The sequence below is a fragment of the Mobula birostris genome, chromosome 11 (assembly GCF_030028105.1).
Source record: "Mobula birostris isolate sMobBir1 chromosome 11, sMobBir1.hap1, whole genome shotgun sequence".
Taxonomy (NCBI): domain Eukaryota; kingdom Metazoa; phylum Chordata; class Chondrichthyes; order Myliobatiformes; family Myliobatidae; genus Mobula; species Mobula birostris.
In genome coordinates, this window is record NC_092380.1 from 61,372,502 (window position 1) to 61,388,884 (window position 16,383).

At 41.1% G+C, this 16,383-nt stretch overlaps 2 protein-coding genes across 2 annotated transcripts in view; one reads left to right on the forward strand and one right to left on the reverse strand.

Moving 5' to 3' along the window:
- sigirr (single immunoglobulin and toll-interleukin 1 receptor (TIR) domain) overlaps positions 1-8,522 on the forward strand; it is a 37,866-nt gene extending 29,344 nt beyond the window's left edge. Inside the window, exons 7-9 of the mRNA XM_072272318.1 lie at positions 1,804-1,954; positions 6,315-6,489; positions 7,593-8,522. Coding sequence (XP_072128419.1) covers positions 1,804-1,954; positions 6,315-6,489; positions 7,593-7,786 — 520 coding nt within the window. The 3' untranslated portion in view covers positions 7,787-8,522. The remainder of the gene's footprint in view (positions 1-1,803; positions 1,955-6,314; positions 6,490-7,592) is intronic.
- A 1,859-nt stretch (positions 8,523-10,381) lies between these two features.
- cd81a (CD81 molecule a) overlaps positions 10,382-16,383 on the reverse strand; it is an 82,998-nt gene continuing 76,996 nt past the window's right edge. The window contains exons 7-8 of the mRNA XM_072272319.1: positions 14,016-14,102; positions 10,382-12,636 (exon numbers count right to left, since the gene is read on the reverse strand). Coding sequence (XP_072128420.1) covers positions 12,574-12,636; positions 14,016-14,102 — 150 coding nt within the window. The 3' untranslated portion in view covers positions 10,382-12,573. The remainder of the gene's footprint in view (positions 12,637-14,015; positions 14,103-16,383) is intronic.

Genomic DNA, 16,383 nt, shown 5'->3' on the forward strand with positions numbered 1-16,383 from the left:
AATTCCCTGGCCCTAACTACCTCATTTTCACTTTGGATGTCCGGTCCCTATATACTTCTATCCCCCATCAAGAAGGCCTTAAAACTTCTTTCTCAATAAAGGACCCAACCAGTTCCCCTCCACCACTACCACCACCACCCCATGTCTGGCAGAATTGGTCCTCAACAATTTTTCCTTCAGCTCCTCCCACTTTCTCCAGACTTAAGAGGAGGCCATAAGTGCCTGCAGGGGCCACAGCTATGTCTGTCTTTTTGTTGGCTACATAGAACAGTCTATGTTCCAAGCCTTCCCCAGTAATGCACCTCACCCTTCTTCCGATACATTGATAATGTTCACCCTTGCTGAGCTCATCAATTTCACCAATCTTGCCTTTAACTTCCACCCAGCCCTTAAATTCACTTGGTCCATTCCTGACACCTCCTTCCCCTTTCTCAATCTCCGGAGATAAACCATCGGCCAGCATTTTTTTCATATGAACCTACCGATTGCCACAGTTGTCTTGACTATATCTCTTCCCACCTGGTCTCCTATAAAAATGCTATTCCCTTTTCTCAGTTCTTTCGCCTCCGCTGCATCTGTTCCCAAGATGTGGCTTTCCTTTCCAGGACATCAGAGATGTTCTCTTCCTTCAAAGAACTTCCTCCACCATTGATGCTGCCCTGCCCTGCATCTCCTCCATTTTTCAAACATCTGCACTCAACACATCTTCACACCACATTAACAGTAATAGAGTTCATTTTGTCCTCACCTATGACACAATGAGCCTCCACAATCAAAGCATCATTCTCCATAACCTCTGCCATCTCCAAAGGGAGGCTACCACCAAATATAGCTCCCCCTCACCCCCCGCTTTCCACAGGGATCACTCCCTCCACGATTCCCTTGTCCATTCATTCCTTTTCTCAAATCTCCAGCCCGGCACTTATCCCTGCAACGGCCAAAGTGCTACATCTGCCTGTTCACCTCTTCCTTAACCTCTATTCATGGTCCCAAACAGTCCTTCCAGGTGAGGCAAGACTTCACTTATGAATCCGCTGGGGTCATCTAATGTGTCCAGTGCTGCCGATGAGACCTCCTCTACACTCGCGAGACCCGTCGTAAATTGGGAGATCGCTTCATCAAGCACCTCTAATCCATCCGCCAAAGCAAAACTTCCTGGTGGCCAAATATTTTAATTCTGATTCCCATTCCCTTTCCAACGTATCAATCCGTGGTGTCCTCTTGTGCCACAATGAGGCCACCCCCAGGTGGAGGAGCAACACCTTATATTCTGTCTGGGTAGCCTCCAACCTGATGGCATGAATATCAATTTCTCTTCTGGTAAGACAAAATTCACTCCCCTCCTATTCCTTACTCTGGCCTCTTACCTCTTACTCATGCCTATCACCTACCCCTGGGTCTCCTCTGCCTTCCCTTTCTCCTATGCTCCACACTCCTCTCCTATTAGATTCTTTCCTCTCCAGCCCTTTACCTTTCCCACCCATCTGGCTTCACCCATCGCCTTTAAGCTATCCCCTCCTCCCACCTTTTTATTCTGTCATCTTGTCCCTTCCTTTCCAGTCATGAAGGAGGACCTTGGCCTGAAGCGCTGACTGTTCGTTCATTTCCAAAGCTGCTGCCTGACCTGAGCCCCTCCAGCATTTTACATTTGTCATTTAGAATGGCTAAAGCCTGAATTGTACAGATTGGTTTATGTCCAACTACAGGTCCTAATATCTAAAGAGTGGTGTAAGACTCAGTATTTGCCATTATGGTTTGATTTGTGTAGTTGGAGTACTTACAGATGTACCTTGCAATCCACAGAGAAGCCCTCTGGAATCTACTGGATCTCTCCAGGAACCCCATCTTTATCATGTTTGAGAACCATTACAGAGAACTGTCTCACCCTGCCGTACAACTCCTTAAAGCGCAGAGGAAAAACATCACTCTCCTGATCTGGACTGCTACATCAATGGTACAGTGTCTTACCTTCAAAGCTAACTGTGAATGAAACACAAATCAAGAACTATTTTAAATATTTTTTGTACATTCACACACAAGAATGCAAGATGACACTTAAAGATTGCATTTCATGATGAAATGATCGAGAAAAAGAATGGGGAAGTGGGAGCCAGTGCTGTATGAGGTCTCATTCTGCATGATGTATCCTTCACTAGTAAACCAGCCCTCACTGAATGGGCATACTGAAGCAAGCATGAAGATGAGGTGCAAACTTCAAAGTTCACTAAATGGTGAGAACATGCAGATCCAGAGCTTAGTATCACTCCAACAGATCAAATTTAAATTCGTCACTGGAATGTTTAGACCACGAGGCGTAGGAGCAGAGTTGGGTCAATCGGCCCAAAGAGTCTGCACCGCCATTTTATCATGGCTGAACCATTTCTCTCTCATCCTATTCTCCTGCCTTCTACCCATAATCTTTCATCGCTGACTAATTGAGAACCTGTCAAGCACCACCTTAAATACACCCAGTGACTCGACTGGGGAACAGACAGGAGCAGGGCTTTGCATTGTTCATTTGTATAAAGGAACTCAGTGACCTACCCTAGGCCCAATATATTGAAGCAATTATAAAACCAAAAGACACAGGAGCATATTAATTGGCTGATCCAATTTTCTCTCAACCCCAATCTCCTGCCTTCTCCCTTCATGCCCTGACTAATGAAAAATCTATCAAGCTGTGCCTTAAATATACATAAAGACTTGACCTCCACAGCCACCTACTGAAACAAATTCACCACACTCTGGCCAAAGAAATTCCTCCACATCCCCATTCAAAATGGATATCCCTGTGTTCTGAGGCTGTGCCCCCGGTCCTAAACTCACTCACCATAGGAAAACTTCTCTCTACATCCACACTACTTAAGCCTTTCAACATTCAATAGGTTTCAATGAGATCCCCCTCATTCTACTAAATTCCAATGAGTAAAGGTCCAAAGCCATGAATTACTCCTCATACAATACCCTTTCAATGCCAGAATCATTCTCGTGAACCTCCTCTAAATACTCTCCAATGTCAACACACCCTTTCTTAAATGAGGGGCTAAAAACTGCACACAGTACTCCAAATGAGGCCTCACTAGTGCCTTATAAAGCCTCAGCATTACATCCTTGCTTTTATATTCTAGTCCTCTCAAAATGAATGCTAACATCGCATTTGCCTTCCTGACCACTAACAACCTGCAAATAGTGTATCCTGTATTAGGACTCCCAAGTCCCTTTGCACCTCAGAGTTTTGAATTTTCTCATTTAGAAAATAGTATTCCTTCTACCAAAGTGTATGACCATACAGTTCCCAAAACTGTACTCCATTTGCCACTTCTTTGCCTATTCACCTAATCCATCCTCGTCTTTTTGCAGACTCTTTGATTCCTCAACACCAGCTGCCCTTCCACCTCTCTTTGTATTGTCTGTAAATTTGGCCACAAAGCCATCAATTCCATCATCCAAATCATTGACATACAATGTAAAAAGAAACGGTCCTAACATTGACCCCTGTGGAATACCACTAACCACCAACAGCCAAGCAGAAAAGGCTCCATTTATTCCCACTTTTTGTCTCCTGCTAATCGCCCAATGCTCAATCCATGCTAGTATCTTTCCTGTAATACCACGGGCTCTTATCCTGTTTAGCAGCCTCGTGCAGCATCTTGTCAAAGGCCTTCTGAAATTCCAAGTACACAACATCCACTGATTCTCCTTTGTCTATCCTGCTTGCTATTTTTTCAAAGAATTCTAACAGATTTGTCAGGCAAGATATTTCCTTGAGGAAACCATGCTGGCTACAGCCTACTTTTATCATGTGCCTCCATGTACCCCAAAACCACATCCTTAACAATCAACTCCAACGTCTTCCTAACCACTCAGGCCAGGCTAACTGGCTGATAGGTTCTTTCCTTCTGCCTTCCACCCTTCTTTATGAGTGGAGTAACATTTGCAATTTTCCAGTCCTCCGGAAGCATTCCAGAATCTAGTGATTATTGAAAGATCATTACCCATACCTTCACAATCTCTTCAGCCACCTCTTTCAGAGCACTGGGGTGTAGTCCATCTGGTCCAGGTGATTTACCTATATTCAGACCTTTCAGTTTCCCAAACATCTTCTCCCCACTAATAGCAACAACACTCATTCTGCTCCTTGATACTCTTGGACTTCCGGCATACTGCTAGTGTCTTTCACATTGAAGACTGATGCAAAATACTCATTCAGTTCGTCCACCATTTCCTTGTCCTCCATTACTACCAGCATCATTTTCCAATGGTCCAGTATCTACTCTCAGCTCTTTTTTCCCCTCTGCAAACACTTGCATATCTTTTTTGAATTTGTTGGCTAGCTTACCTTTATATTTCATCTTTTCCCTGAGAGCTTTTTTATTTGTCTTCTGTTGGATTTTTAAAAGTTTACCAATCCTCTAACTTCCCACGAATCCTTCTCTACTATATGCCCACTCTTTTGCTTTTATTTTGGCTTTGACTTCTCCTATCAGGCACGGCTGCGTCATCCCACCTTTACTACTACTTCTTTGGGATTTATCTAACCTGTGCCTTCTGAATTCCTCCCAGAAACTCCAACTATTGCTGCTTTGCTGTCTTCCCTGCTAGTATTTCCTTCAATCAATTCTGGCCAGCTCCTCCCCCATGCCTCTGTAATTCCCTTTACTCCACTGTAATACTGATACATCTGATTTTAGCTTCTCTCTCTCAAATGATAGGGTGAATTCTGTCATATTATGATTGCTGCTTCCCGAGGGTTCCATTACCTTAAGCTCCCTAACCAAATCCAGTTCATTACACAACACCCAATCCAGAATAGCTGAATCCCTAGTGGGCTCAACCGCAAGTTGCTCTAAAAAGCCATCTTGTAGGTATTCTACAAGTTCTCTCTTAGGATCCAGCCCTAACCTGATTTTTCCAATCTACCTGCATATTGAAATCTCTTCATAACTATCGTAACATTGCCCTTTCGACAGACATTTTCTGTCTCTCATTGTAATTCGTAGCCCACATCCTGGCTACCGTTTGGAGTCCTGTACAAATCCCATCAGGATCTTTTTAGCCTTGCAGTTTCTTAACCCACAAGGATTCTACATCTTCTGATTCTCTGTGACCACTTTCTAAGGATTTGATTTCATTTTTTTTTGCAACAAAGCCACACCACCCCCTCTGCTTACTTGCCAGTCCTTTTGATGCAGTGTGTATCCTTAGATGTTAAGCTCCCAACTGTAATCTTCTTTCAGCCATGACTCAGTCCCACAACATACCTGCCAATCTCTAAGCTACAAGATCATCTACCTTATTCCATAGTATGTATTCATAGTATGTATGTTTCTGTCACCCTTCTTGATTTTGTCCCCCTTTTACACTGCAACTCACCCCACTGATTGCAATTTTGACTCATCATCTATCTGCTGGTCCTTCATGACAGTCTCACTGCACAAGTTCAATTTAATTACTGAACTAGTAATTCAGAATCAATCTGGAAGTAATGTTCAAGTGCCACAGTAACAGCTGGGGAATTTAAATTAAGTAAGCAATCTGAAGTTTAAAAATAATACTAATGACTGAAAGAGTGACCAGGAAGCTCTGATACAGCAATTCATCTTGTTCAGGAAAAAATCTGCTAATTTCATTGAGTCTGAGTAAAATTGCAGACGTGCAATCATACATTTTTTTTAAAACCACTAATCAAAACATTATGCCCAAAGAGCTCCAGTTTTCCAATACTAGATCTTGATATTTGGCTTCTACCACAGCTGAAACCCTCAACAGCACTTCCATGACCTCAGGACCTAGCAGGTTAATTGGCCGTTAAATCTTTTTCATAAATGTTTGCAATGTGTATGTAGCCTGATACAGAAATGGATCTGAGTAAATCACAAAGTGAAAGAGTGTAAGTGGGAAAAAGCATAAAAACTGGTTAATAGAACATGTGGTTTAATTGCTTCCCATTGAGCTAAGATGGATGGGCCAGGTTGACACAACCAGCTGTGAAGAGTGGGTGGAACAATTCAGTATATCAAAAATGTGCAAAGGTAAGCAGTAATTCGATCTGCTTCATGCAGTCTGTGCTTCCTCATTTCAATGTTTTTATAGAAATAGTTTGTGATCCTAGTGAAACTTCTTTAATGAGGAAAAGGATTCTCAACTTGGGTATTTGATTCTTTTCTCGAGTCAGCAGATTCAAAGCTATGGAAAGTATGAATCCCAAGGCACTGTGTGTCTGAACATACAGTATACAATATGACAGGAAAACCTGGAAGATCTGAATTTAGATACGATTCTTACCAAATATCCCTGAACTGCTTCTTTAACAGACCCCGTCCTCTGAATTCTGGAAAGAGTTACGATTGCTTTTGCCTCGGATCATACCTCAGCGAAATACCATGGCTGATCCTCAGACTCGACTCCAGGATGATAAGGACCCTATGCTGATCCTCAATCCAGATTACTTGGACTGCAGATCTGACCCTGACCCTGAAGGAGACCTGGGTGAGTGGATAATTTAAAAATGAGAGAATACCTATCAAATAGTTTGTTGAATAGGATACAAGATGATAAAATCAAGTGATTATGTTGAATTTAAAAGCCTGTTAAGAGGTATTAGGCTACGTTACCAAAAATTATGATCTTTGAATTTGGAGGTTTCAAAGGAGGCAAGAGATAGAAATACATAGGGAATGGAAAGAACTTTTCAAATGGTGAGATTTAGTGGCTGTACTTTCAGCTGCTGTCTTGGTTCCAATGTTCTGTTAATTCTGATCTGCAATGTACTTATTTCCTTTCCTCCAACTGAACTCCTATTTGTTACTCCCCCATATTTTGTTCATTTAGTTTTGCACTCTAGACTTCCGATTTTGTCTCCCTCTTTGACTAGCTCTAGCTGGTTCCATCTTGCTCATTCCTTTCCATCTGGTTGTCCCCACTCCCTGCCTGCACCACAACTCTAGGTCAACATCTATGCAAGTTAATACATTATGGCTATAAGTGATCTAGTTTCTCAGAATCAAACTTTCCTCTCCTAATGACAAATAGGGATCTTTGTATTGGGGCTTGTTACTTTTCACATTTTGTGGCTTCGAAGTGTGTAGTGAAGGTATTAACAACGGTGCAGAAGCAATTCATTGTTATACTCTCTGGATGAGTATTGGGTACAAGAGAGGGCAGGAAAAATCAGCTTCTCCGAAACTTTGGAGGCTAAGGGGAGAATTGATAGATGTTTTCAAAAATTGAGATATGGATAGTGTCAGAAGGCATTAGTTTAGTTTAGGCATTTAATTACTAGTGTAATTAGGGTCTGTTCCTGTGCTACTCTATGCTCACAGATATCTCAGGGTAGAAATTTCAAACACTAGAGGATATAGCTTTAATTTCTAAATGTATTCTATAACTTTACTCCTTCATTAAATAGTCTGCCTGACTTTTGTTTATAAATCCTAACATCTTATATGGATCAGTGTGGACGTTTGGAATTTTTCTCCAATTAAGAGTACGTCCATAACAGTGAGAGTTTGATTACATTTGGGTGTTTGGAGTTTTCCTCCAATTATGAGTATGTTTTTAAGTGACAGTTTGTTTATATCATTTTATCCTAGGAGTCCGGAGTCCAATTTACAAAGGGCCACCTCCACCTGTATCAGCCCTTCTCAGTATGCCAAAGGCAAACCCTAGCATGGAATTTCCTTGTGAAAGTACAGATAGAGATGAAGTAGATATTGCAGATCTGGGATCTCGAAATTATGGAACAAGAACAGATTTCTATTGCCTTGTTTCTGAAGAAGATATTTGACTGTGGGTACTCAGTACATAACAGCAAACTATTCTTTACAACTCCTTAATGATTGTTAAAGCTTGTTACACAAATTTTATCACTCAGTAGTTGATTTATTGATTAAACCTACACATTTTTGAATCTTAAATTGATTTTTAATTTTATCAATTTTCATCTGACATACATTCATTTATATGATCACATACTGATTGTATGCCTGTTCCATCTCAAGTGTTTATAAAGACTGGGATTCTGCCTAGTTAAGACAGATTTTTGATTGCATTGAAACAGTATGAATGTTTATTTGAACGCATCCATTGTCTAATGTAGAAATGCATTCCAATGACTGAAAATTGTATACTGTACTATTAAGAGAATGTCAGACTCAATTTGCTGCACCTTGTTTAGAGATGCCAGAACCATGTATACCAGTTGTGCCTTTTCAAATTGTGGATTTACAGAAACAAGAGTATAATAGTTTAAATTTCTATATTGGGGATTCTTAAGCTAACAGAATGCAAGCATAGACCAGATCAATTGGCAGCTAAAAATCATGGTTGGTGCTGAGGTTGGAACTCTGTAATAGTTACTATTAACTGTTCAGCATTTGTCTATTGAATTTTAATCATTGCTGAATTTTCATAGGCGAGTCATTTTAATTGTGGACAGATAAATTTCAAAGGATAATTTTCTAGGTACTACCAGCACAATTATAAAATAAAGTGATGAACTCCTGCCACAGAAGTGGCCACAATCAGTTTTACTTTACTTTTTCTGTGCAAGAGCTTCATGCATCCCCGCCGGATATTTTTTTTGATTCTCAGTAACCCATTCTTTTCAGGAATCCTCAATGATTTTAAAGTATCTCTGGATTTGTTTTTTTTTTTTTTAAGTGCCCTCCTTGCTTTAGTGTCTGCCATGAACTTATTTTCTTTACTCCCCTTACCTAGCCCTCTGTGCATCTTCTCATGTGGAGCTGGTGGGACAGGGGGTTCTAGACTGGACTGTCCCATCCCATACTCTCCTGTGGGATTATTTCCCCCCACCTCTTAAACCATCATGAATGCAACTCAGGCCCAGAGCAATGAGAAGCATTTAAACAGCTGTTTGATTTGTACTAAATCATCTATCAAAATTTGTGCTTTGTCCTTTTCTGCAGTGATCATAAATAGTAAAAAAACACTAAATCCTAGTAACGGCTCAGTACAGCTAGAAAGACTGGACTTGCTCCTTGGTCAAATACAACTTCAAAACAGCATTTTACTGACTAGATAGTTACATGCAGAGTAAATATATATATACTTTATGCTTTGTCTTTAAATGTAATCCATGTTTAAGAACATTTTGTAGGAAAGTACTGAAAATAGACATCAGCTTGCAAATTATGCCATTTTGTATCACCTCTGCCTGTACAGGAATCCCCATGCCCTCCGCTCAGTAAAACTGAGATGCCAATATGTGCAGCTACTGTCTGACCAACTGCGTCTTACTCCACTTTTTAAAATCAGACTTCCAGCATTTAAAGCTCTGCACATTCCCCTCCCGCACACCCCCCCCCCAGCACCACTGGTAATCAAACTCCTGTCAGTTCCAACCACCTGATTTTGTCAGTACAACCAGGGCTCTGACTTCAATAAACTTATTTCATAGTCACCTGCAGCGCATTTAAATTAGCTGCTCAACAGAACTTCCACAAATACACACAAAATGGAGGAGGAGCTCAGCAGGGCAGGCAGCATCTATGGAAAAGGAGTAAACAGTCGACGGTTTGGGCTGAGACACTTCATCAGGGCTCTTCACTGATGGATAGCATGCAAGAGTATCAACATATGTTTAAGTTCAAGTTAACAATAGCTTCAGCCAATATTTGGCATGCAGGTGCCCAGTAATGTATCATTAACTATTTAGGATCACAAGAACAAACTGCTTCGTATAGCAGATCACAATTTTCTGTGGAACATACAGCAGCCCACAATGTCTGGTGCTAAACTAATCCCTTCGGACTGCACGTGGCCCATTCCCCGAAAATCCGTGTGCCGATCTAAAAGCCACTGAATGGCACTACTATATTGCATCCACTATGCCCCACCGGCCTTAAATTTTAAAAGCTCTGCTCAGCCTTTTGACACTCTGGAGGAAATAATGCAAGTTTGTGCCACACAGCCACACCCTTTAATCCAGGCAGTATCCAAATAAACCTCTCCTGAATCTTCTCCAAAGCCTCCGCATTCTTCCCATGTTTTAGGATCTCGAGTTAACTAACTTAAAGGAGGATATCTAGCACATTAGCTATAACTCGCATCTCAAGATGTACATGCCTTGATCCCACTAATGGTTACAAAGAATCTACATAATTAAACATTCCTACTCTGGGTACAACAATACTCAAACTAGCAGTAAATTTGTACTTGCATTTAATACAAGATGAGAATGAGCAAATGTTACAAGACGTTTGAGGCAGCACGCACAGAACAGGTATGAACACTGTTCAATATTGGTCCTGGGGGCAGAGATGTGGGAGAATGCAACCCCTTCCTCTCAGCTTGCCAGAATTCGCAACAGCCTTCTATTCAACCTTGTAGATCAAAATACAAACATTACTGAAGTCAAAGCTGTGTTAAAGGAAGTGATCTTTATTGTTATGTAGTCACAGAACAGGCACATTGTATACAAACCCTTTGGATGCAGACATGCTAAAAATATGGGACACATTGCATGTAATATAATCAAATGTATATATAATCCAATGTATATAAAGGTTCAATCAATTCTAGACATTATAATCAAAACAGCACAGCCCTTCTAAACATCTCTGTGATAGAAAGGTAATCTGACAAAAATAAATGGGCACTTCATTAGAAACTGGGTGGCAATAGGTCTTCACAGCCAACCATCTCTACAGTTAGCTACACAAAGAAACCTAGGGCTATCAATCATCTCCTAAACCATCCCTTTGTAAACTAACGCCAGTTAGCACTCATTGCATTCTGTGGGCAACCTCATCTCTGACAAGTACACTCTGAACCAGACCTCAGGTACAAAGCATTAACAATGAACAAAGTGTACCTAATTCTTCACAAGTAAATTGCACACATTTTACATGAATGGAAGATACAGGAGAAGGCAGTGGCTGTTCTTCAGATCCAGACCCCTCAATTTGTAAGGAGAGGTCCAGAGAAAATCATTACAGATGATGTTGGTTGACTGATCAATAATCAATCACCTTCCTTCTGAACGCAGGATGCAGCTGCTAAATGCATTGTGGTTGAGGTTTCCCTAGGGTAGCAAATGGACTCACTGATGATCTCAGCTCCCATGCTTCTTCAACCTCCTACCCATTCGGTTAATGGAGGGAAACCGCAATTTACTTTACTTAATTGTCATTGGCTTTGATACAGAGACAAAGGCACTGTTTTGTCAACTTGCAGGAAGCCCTGGCAGGAAGAAATGTTTGATATTCTAGGCACATAATGGAGAAGCTTCAGAGAGAATGGTTCCAGATTCTGTCCCAACACAAACTCTGACAGAAGTCACAGCTCAGTGCCCATGTAGCACCATCAATTCCATGCTTAAGCAGTCAGAATGAGGAAATGGACTCGGAATTACTGCGTTCAGATTTGCTTATTATGGTTCCTTTAAGACTGTTAGAATGACATGGTTGACATCATTTTAAATGGTAAAATGCAAGATTAAAAAAAATAAAGCAGCAACAATCTGAAGCCAAGCATTGGAGATTATACACAAGCAATTTCTCAAAATACTGGTTAATAATGCAGGTCTTTAGGCTGAAGATGTCAAAAAACACTGGTTGGGCTTCAAGCATAAAGACACCAAGGTATGTGAGATTCCAATATAAAAAAAACAAAAATAATCACCTGAAAATACAGGTAGAAGAATCTTTTAGTTTACATCAATACACAAGACTTTAAAATTCAGCAGAAGCAGAGGAGTTGAGCTTTGGGTGGGGGTGGGGTTGGGGTTGGGGTTGAGGGACACAGCCCAGATTCCTTGTCGTTCATGTGGACTATATTTAACTAGAAACAAGAAACAAGCAAATAACCGGCCAAGTACTGTGACCAGCCCCCATCATTATAAGTTACTCACTGCACTGCCTATATTATACATGTATACTTTAAGGTACCCGCAGTACAAATGGGAAAAGAAACTCTGAATCAGTATAATCCCTCAGAAAGTTTGCACAAGCTGAATGCAAACTTTGGGCACAAGACAGTTCACAGCTGGTGCACTTACCTGAAACTCAATTTAGATTATTTTTAAAAACACATACATACACACACACACACGCACGCCCCCAAGGCTTCAGATCAATACAAGCACTAAGCCCCCTCCAGCAGCACACTGAGGGCCCAGTTTTTTTTCATCTTAACATCCTAATTCAAACTTGTGACTTTGCTGCAGCTCTGAAGCACTGACTGATGGAGGATGTGATGTGACGGCTGGAGATCAGATGGGTACATACCAGTTGTTCCATGCACACAAAATTCTCCAGCATAAGCTTCAATTAGCACCAGGGGAGAACTGTCAATACCAGGAGAGATGGTTTCATAATATTAAAACATTTTATATATTACATATAGTTTTTTTATAATATGAAACCACCATTTTATAATATATATATATTTTATAATATATATATATATTTTTTTTTTAAAAACTGAGCATAACAAGTGGCAACAATCACAGAATAGGATTAGTTTGGGCATTTTAATGATATTCCACTACAAAGCTTTTCTGTTTGCTGCGCTCACTGGCAGTCCTGCGAGGTGGCAGCCAGAGGAGGCTTTCTAGTACACGGAGTTGTTTCGGATCCCACAGCACAGTACCATGCTGAAAATCATCTCCAGGATCTGAAAGCAAGAAAAACCCAATTGCTTAAAACAAGTAGTAAAATGATGCAAGATTAGTTTCAAATTAAGGTCACGTATCAGGAGCTCAACAATAAAATAGTGACAGACGGCAACACCACTTGATCTGGTATTAAAGAAGCTCCTCCATTCTTGCTGGGAGTACTTAACACTCCTAGCTTCCTGATAACCACCCTGTGAAGCTTCAGGGAGAGTGCAGGAGCTTTACCAGGATGCTGTCTGGGTTAGAGAGCATGTCCTACAAGGATAGGTTTAAGCACACTAGGACTTTTCTCCTTGGAGTGGAGGATGTTGTGAGGTGACTTGATAGAGGTGTGCAAGATGACAACGGGCATAGGTGGAGTGGACAGCCAACGGTTTCTCCCCCAGGGTGGAAATGGTTAATACGAGGGGGTGTAGTTTTAAGGTGATTGGAGGATAGTACAGGAGAAATCTCAGATGCAAGTTCTGGTAAATGCATGGAACTTCCTGGCAGGGTTGTTGGTCAAGGCAGATGCATTAGGGACAATTAAGACACTATTAGATAGGCACAAGGATGGTGAAAAAATGTTGGACACGTAGGAAGGAAGGGATAGATTGATTGACCTTACAGTAGTTTAAAAGGCTGGCACAACAGTGGGCTGAAGAGCTTGTTCTGTGCTGTAATGTTCTATATTCCAAGTTCAATGCAAGTATGGGAATTGGATCAGGATTGAAATGACTTCCATGACAAATATTCTGGGTGTGGAGGCAGAGATCTTGGTTTTGCATTTAATTCAAGCAGGCAATGAACCTGGCTGGGGCTGAGAGGCACTTCACAGCCATTTATACACCAAGATTTGAGGCTATTAAGGTCCAACCACCTTGAGCTGTTGTACAAACAAGTGATGAAAGCCCTTCTCCGGCTTTCTCCACTTTCAACTATAGATACTTATATTCACTCTGAATGGCCAATCCACAGCTACAATTTCATCTCCAGCGGTTAACTGCTGAAAATGACAGTAAGGTTTCAGTTCTCTCACATGAGGGTATTAGCACAAATCCAGCCACTGGCCTGATGTATCCAAACATTGGTATGGGCAAGAATTCTGATTATGTTTGAACCACCCACTTGATATCTCAGCCACATTTTAAGTGCAAAGACAGTATGAATAGTGTATTCACCAGCACAGGCTACATCTTCCATTATGAATAATTGCTAAGAACTTGTATTCTGAAGCCATAGTAATTACAAATGAAATTAAGTGTACAAACTTTACAGGAGACATGCTAGAATCAAGGGAAAGACTATAAATGATAATTTTGCCCGTGTTTTCTCAGCCTCCCCATAACCAGTGCGGTATTCAGTGTAATCACAATCTGCAATCACAATCCAGTCATACCATGATAACTGCAACGATGACAGCAGCGATCCCAATAATGTACAGCTTCTCCGTAAACAGCTCATTGATCCGTGTACCACAGTCAACCTTCATTTTGAAAAGAAACATTAGTAAAGGGCCTTATCATCACTCACCACAAAATGAATACTTAAGATGCTTTATAAACCAAGTTTAGATGCAATTTCGCTACTGTTTGACCCCAATGGCTACATATTTTATCCTGGCCTTATTCAAATGATATACATTACTACCAACAGTTCATCTTACAACTCCCAAATCTTTATGCAGTTCTTCAACTCTGGGAAAGGAATAAACTTGGATTTTCTCTCTCACACCCCACCCAATGGCTTTGTCAAATTAACTCACCAGGCACTTGAGCAATTTAAGTCCTAGTATGTTTAATGGACCTACTGCTACTCGCTAAACAAAGCTCCAGAACGAGATGCAGCTTCTAATCTGAAGGTGTACTTATAGCAACGCTGGGTATTCACACAACAGAAATTACATATGGTGTGCATTGAGGAAAAAGACCCAATTTCCTAAATCACCGTTTTGATCATTGATTTTAATAACTGTTAAGTCTCTGAATGTGATCGAAGAGCTCCAACCATATATCCATTGCAAACCAAATCTGGTATTTCCAGAGACACAGATTGCTTGAAGAACGGAAGACTGGAAGCCCCTGGTTCTCTGTCACTTGTACAAGGGCAACAAAGGGAGGTCAAGAACTAGCCTGGTTAAGAACTAATCAGACAGGAACAAAAAAACATATCCCAAAATCAAATCAGTTCTCACTAATTTGTACTTGCTGCTGAGCAATTTAACTTGAAAATTTGATTTAAGACACAAGATCTCACTAAGCAAGGCAGCTTAGCCTTGCTGTCCCCTAAAAGTTTCCAGAAAAATGTGGAAGTATAACAATGAATGTTTGGAACACTGAAGTCATTGCAATGGCATTTTTTTTTAATACTTCCACAAGGGGAGGGAAACGGTGGTTAAAATTTAAGACCCTCTTGTAACCTGGGCACAGAAATGGCAACCTTAAAGGCATAAGTGCTTAACTGACAATGTAGCATGTGGTCAATATACTGTAGTGACAGCTCGACCATGTGCTCAAATAACACTATAGACAGAGCTTAACAGCTTCCATTCTATACATTGTTAACTTATACAATAGAAGTGGGCAGATGGGTTCTTTTGTGGAATACAGCTGCCGAGAATTACAGTTTAAACCGCAGGTGCTTTAGGGAGGTGTGGTACTTTAGGGTGGAGGTGGTGGTAGAGAAAAGGAGTAAGGGAGAAATTAAAGTTCTGTGAACAAATGACTAGATCTGAGACCTTCCAATGTTTGTTTCCATCTTTGATTGGGTGTTGCAGCATAACCAGCTGGGCAAAGCTATTCCACAGGTTCTGATTTTGATCTCTCCGCTTAATCAAAGTTCATTTATTATCAAATGTGTACACTGTATACAACCTTGAAATTCATCTCCTTACTGGCAACCACAAAACAAAGAAACCCAATAGAATCCATTATAAAAGACTGCCAAACACCCACTATGCAGAAAACAAATCATGCAAACAATAAAAGTAAGCAAATAGCATTAAGAACTGAAAATTCACAACAGTGAGTCCAGAGCCACGAAGCCAGTCATCACTGCAGCCGATCTAGGAGCCCGTTGGTTGCAGGCTACTGCCTCAGTTCAGCGCAGAGACGAGTAAATAACACAGAGCAGTGAGTTGAACACCACCCCGTCCTTTGCCTCCAGCCCATACACGCTGACCTTCTCAATCCAGCCTGGCTCTTAAATCAGCTAATCAGCAGGCCGCTCGCTCTCAGACCCAGGACCCACCACCTCAATTCAGTGCAACTTGAATCTGTCAAACCTCAGCTTGTTCCTCATTCGAGCCCAGGCCCTGCTGCCTCGACTTGGTTCAGTCTTTTCAAATTGCCTCCAAGTCCACTACAGAGGCCAAACATCGGCTTCTTGTCCACTCCTGTGCCCGGGCACCCCCCCGCCCCTGCAACCATCCTAAGCCTTCGAGACTTTAGCTCACATCGCAAAAATGCCAGCTCGTGCAGGCAACTTAAAAGCTCTGCTACCAAAAGGGAAGTTACTGTCTATTGACTGCAGTGATCGTTTTTGGGAAAAAAGTGTGACTAACAAAGTAATTAATAATTATTGTTGTGGGCAGCAAGTCATCACTGTGCTTCACCAGCACCATTTTAAACCAGAAGCTTAATGTACTGCTCCAGGGATATTAACTCAAGCTACCAGCTTACAAGAGCAATTTTCTTCTAGATTTCAATTTATATCAAGAAATGCAATAATTTGAAAAAAAAACATAGAAGCAAATCGTAACAAACACT